The sequence below is a fragment of the Coptis chinensis genome, chromosome 9, assembly GCF_015680905.1.
Source record: "Coptis chinensis isolate HL-2020 chromosome 9, ASM1568090v1, whole genome shotgun sequence".
Classification (NCBI taxonomy): Eukaryota; Viridiplantae; Streptophyta; class Magnoliopsida; order Ranunculales; family Ranunculaceae; genus Coptis; species Coptis chinensis.
The window spans coordinates 64,291,665-64,296,455 of NC_141464.1; the positions used below are offsets into that span (position 1 = coordinate 64,291,665).

The 4,791-nt window shown below is 35.4% G+C and overlaps 1 protein-coding gene across 4 annotated transcripts; it reads right to left on the reverse strand.

Moving 5' to 3' along the window:
• Positions 1-206: 206 nt before the first annotated feature.
• LOC147477323 (transcription factor bHLH112-like) lies at positions 207-3,245 on the reverse strand. 4 transcript variants are annotated; one of them, XM_086583563.1, is made up of 7 exons: positions 2,635-3,245; positions 1,740-2,370; positions 1,525-1,635; positions 1,361-1,426; positions 1,175-1,240; positions 1,012-1,062; positions 207-879 (listed from the first exon to the last, which is right to left on the reverse strand). In XM_086583563.1, the coding sequence occupies exons 1-7, from the start codon at positions 2,973-2,975 to the stop codon at positions 730-732; spliced, it is 1,416 nt and encodes a 471-aa protein (XP_086439689.1). In that variant the 5' UTR covers positions 2,976-3,245; the 3' UTR covers positions 207-729. The 4 variants fall into 4 exon arrangements, with proteins under 4 accessions (XP_086439689.1, XP_086439690.1, XP_086439688.1 ...); XM_086583564.1 differs by having other exon boundaries at positions 1,181-1,240; positions 1,740-2,376; positions 2,635-3,230; XM_086583562.1 differs by having other exon boundaries at positions 1,740-2,376; positions 2,635-3,156.
• Between the last annotated feature and the right edge of the window lie 1,546 nt (positions 3,246-4,791).

Below are 4,791 nucleotides of genomic sequence, written 5' to 3' on the forward strand. Positions count from 1 at the left end.
GGATGCCCCTCAATGTGACCATTCCATGAAAAGCACAAAAGCATGCCTGATAGTTCCCATACACACACATCTCCATTTCGAATAATCTAAACCCTAAAAAGAGAAGCACTGGGCCATCTTCTGACTTCCACTACCATATTCCAAACATATAAACAAATTTAAAAAGATAGATCCTCAATCAAATGACTTCCACACAATCAATCATATTCTGTAATTCAATTATTCCTTTTTATTTCTTTCAGTTTGTTTCTCTCTTAAATAAAGCTTGTGCCAGCCTTATACACATATAGAAACAGGAACAAATCAAAAGCTTCTTTATCTTGCTTCTCTCTGCTAAATTCAGCTACATACAACAACAGACTTCCCTTAACTAATCTAAAATCTGAACTAAATTTAGCACCTGTTCCCATCCCTAACTCATATAATAATTTGATTATTACAACACTTTTCTTCTGATATTCTCTTCCTTTAGTCCTTAATTCCTGGCCAGCCTACATCATTTTGCCTGTAGCTGGCCCAACATTTCCTGTCCTTGAAGGGTCACTTCCTTTCTACTCCTTTTCTCTTTATTTCTTTGATCTTGGGATTTACTTTCTTCCCAGTTTAAAGTGATACTATGGCTCTGGTTTCTCGCTTTCCGTTGATCTTTAATCAATACTTTGGCTTGAACTTGATGGTTCCGAAAACATAATTCCTCTTAGAACCACCCTTACGTTCTCTTTTCTTCAATTACCTGTAAGTTCCTCCAAATGTAGGGGTCCAAAAATCTGCACTAGTCTCATTAGTAACTGAGAAGATGCTTGACATGGGCACCAAACATAATCCGCGGCTTCTAAGATCTTGTTGTGGTCTTTCAGCACCCTTGGCTTTGTCGGAATTCTACATTTTACATAAGTACCTTATTTAGGGGAGAAAAAAAGAAAAGAAGAAAGATACAATCTAACAATCATATGAAACATAAAATATGGATCACCAGTTTAAGTATAGATTTATTTATACACAAAGTTGTACCTGATGGTGTTGTACGGGTGCTCCATTTTTCATGTATGGGGCACTTAAAACCTGGCAGTAAACAAGGAAATGCAAATAAGAAAGTATAACGTATGTTTCTTTTGCTCTTCTTTCTCAATTAAATTGTATCAAAATTGTAATAAAAAACTACAATGGAACTTACACTGACTTGTTCATGGAGGAACTTAATGTAATCAATAGCTTCATAAAGCACCGACGCTGTATCAGTCTGAAACAATAGAGTTTGAATCATATAAACCAAAGTAAGCTTTTGTAATAAAATTGGATACAAAGAAAGCGTGGATTATAGTACTCATGAAAGTAAGAGTAAAGAAAAACAGATATCCACCTTTCCGAAAGGTGAAACCAGTTGCTGAAGCGCAGTGACTCGGTCCCCTAGCTTCTCTTTCCTGACCTAAAAACAATATATGCGCCAAATTTTCACCTATTATTTGTATATAAAACAGCTCCTAATTCTCTAGTCATCAGAAAGTTGATGGAATATTATCCTACCTTGAAAGTCGGTAATGGGGATGGTGTTTCAACACGGGGTCTCTTGGGTGCGGTGTCACTACTTCCTTTCTTCACCGCTGAGCCAGAATCACGAACTTCATTACTTTTGGGCTGCAGAATATATCCATATAAGAACCAAGTCCAATTAACGTAGCCATGATGACAAATTGACAACATTAATGAGTTAGATAGATAATCCTAATGACAATATTTACCTTCGCAGAAGTGCTACAATTGGGTTTTTCTTCCAACGTTTGCGCGAACATTTGGTTTTGTACTGAAGGGAGAAAGCTGGGTCGAGTGCTCATTGAAGCAGCAGCTGGATTCCAGTAAGGTGCGTTGTTGGAGAAGTGCAAGTGGTTATTGGTACTTGAGTGCTGGGTTGGAGGTGAAGCTTTCATGTATTGTGGTAATTTTTGCCATGAATGGGATAATTCATTGGTGTTCACTCCATAGTTCGCTTGAGATGTATAATTCATCGTCCGATTTTGATAAGGAGATTGTTGGAGATGTAAATCAGGTTCAAGTATACCTTGTAAGAACGTTGGCTGATAATTATATGGTACTGAATCCATTGAAAAATCTGTCGGTAGGCCTTGGCATGTAACTGTACATGCATCTGAGCCGCTATTTCCAGTGTTTGTGCGATTTTGATCTAGAGAGAGACCTTGATTTATTTGCTTGAACGCTACTGACGATTCTGCACTACTACCAGAAAAATTCTGTGGACTCCAATTCTTTTGGACTTGAGATGATTCCATCATGTTTTCTTGCGTGTAATTCGACCTCGAACTTAGTTCTTCTTGCAGCAGTGAGTGAAAATTGTTCTCTGCTCTTCCACTATTTCTGCTCCTAAAACATAATCACAATTGAATATCAGTTATTTTATGCAACCAATACGAACAGCTATGATGTTTATAATAATGTATTCCTTTGTCGATGTAAAATATCGAATTCAATCAGCTTGCTTCAAGAATTATAACAATTCAAAAACTGCTTTTGTTTTAGAAATAGAAAGGTGTAAGGGAACATCAAGGATATATAATTTTATGAAAACTGTACATGTAAAAACTTATCCAAAAAAAAGTATGTGAACTTGATTAAACTTACAGTAAAGCTTGGTTCCAATCCAATGGAGTTGAAAGGCCAAAACCCATCATTTGTAAAGTCGAATCCATCAAAACGTTATTGCCACCACCGCCACCACTAACGGAATCTGACCCTTGAGGCTTTTGAGTATCTTGATAAACCATGGAACTATCTGACACCGAAACTGACTCTTCACATGACCTTGTTTTCATGTCCACCACCTCAGTAGTACTCCAACCACCAAAATTCCCAATATCATTAACAGTAGTCGAACAAGGTACTGATCCACTTCCATTTAATCCGTTCCTCGATGAATTCCACCAGTGTCCACTACATATTCCACTTTGAAACTCATCTGCCATGGCTACCTAGCTTGAACTAACAATTTTCTAGCAATAACTATCTTTCCTTCAATCTCGTAACTATATATATACGCTAACTTATGATCTTTCTCTTCTCTTGGACTTATTTCTTTTGGTTTGGTTGGATGAAAGTGTTTCTATACCACTTGAAGCCTATATATATAAGACCATCAAGTAGTATGACACGGTAGAAATAACCGGAATCCATTTGACATTTGAAGAGTATGATTAGTGACGTTTTTTTTTTTCAAAGTCGAATTCACTTTTGCCTTATTTTTTCAACTTTATATCATTATTTTTATTTTCTGTTATCAACTTTATATTATTAATTCCTTACGAACAAAGGGATATGATCGATTATAATGAAATATATATTTTCTCTATCTCTTTTGCTTTTTGGAAAAAAATAATTGTAGGTATTAATCTATGTCCTTTATGTCCTACCACATCACCATCTGGAACAAATACTTTACAAGTACACATATTCTTGCACCGATCCAAGAATGACACGTGGCACATTCTCTAGGCCCCACTGATTAACATATTGTTTAGGTTAACCTAAGGTTGGTAGACACATGAACTCACAATTTTCAAACTCTTAAATCGTTTTTTCGTCAATTATCAAAAAATAAAAAATTCGTTTTTCGTCATTGGGCCTATAGAGATTTTGCCTGTTATGGGTTTCATTGAAGGCCCAAAACAGTGTTGTTAACTGTTTTGCATCAAAAGTATGAGAACTGGAGCAAAAGTGCAAAACACTGAATTGTAAAATATCATAACCTCATAGTCCAGATTATAAGCAGGTCTCCTCTTCCTCATTTCTTAGCAAACGAACAATGTTAATTTTTTATCTTAAAATTAAAGTGTTAAACATATCTCCAAAATTATTCAATTCGGTGCGGCTAAAAAGGATAATTTGCGCACACTAGGTGTATCATCTTTGAATGTATATCATAATACTTGAAGTAACAAAACCAGCAGCCAAGTTTTCTTCTCATAATACTTAAAGTAACAAAACCAGCAGCCAAGTTTTCTTCTCATAAGTAGAGAAACACACATAAAAAATGAAATATATTGTCGAGCTTCCCAAATCAGGACATTTTAGAACACTATCCCAGCTCACTGGTTAAGTCAGGTTTTACCATTGCTCAACTAAGATTTTGTTCAACAAGCCGCCCTCAATAAAAGATCCTTTTAAGAGTCAGAAACTTAGTATGAGGTCCCAAATGCTTGACTTAATCACATCTTAAACAGAAATATTGAAATTATTATTATTTTTTTTCGATGAACGAATTTTGAAACAGTTAACATTATATGTAGAAATTGGTTGACCTTTAACATTTTGAAATAGTTACGAGTACACCGCAGTTCAAAAGCTGCAATTTAAAAGTTGAATGAACAGTTAGAATGGGTTGACTTTAAAACAAGGTTTTCGTTGTGGTCATTTTCATATGTTCCATTAGTTTTTTTTTTTCCAAATTCAAACAAGTGGTCTTCCACTTACTCAAACCTCGTGGACTTAGAAGTTAGAACAAGAAATACTATATAACTATTATTTTCCATTCTAATATGAGTCGACGCATGATTGATAGCATTGAAAGGAAAAATCATGTCAAATACAAATTCCTAGAACAAATGAAAGTGGAAGAGGAAAATTTGTCATTTAGCTCCATGAAATGGCAAGATAACTTTTGTCTCGCGATCATATCCTACATTGAATTAAAAGAAAATCCATTTGAGATCATGCGCATCTGTTACGTGATTGAGGTGGGATTAGCTGCTGCTTCATAATTGTAAAACTAATACGGTCTCGCTT

Coding starts and splice junctions, on each gene's coding strand:
- LOC147477323 (XM_086583562.1), bottom strand. CDS start 2,975: ATGGCAGATGAGTTTCAAAGTGGAATATGTAGTGGACACTGGTGGAAT. Junction 1,636..1,739: donor ATTGTAGCACTTCTGCGAAG/GTAAATATTGTC, acceptor TATATTCTGCAG/CCCAAAAGTAATGAAGTTCG. Junction 1,427..1,524: donor CCCCATTACCGACTTTCAAG/GTAGGATAATAT, acceptor TATTGTTTTTAG/GTCAGGAAAGAGAAGCTAGG.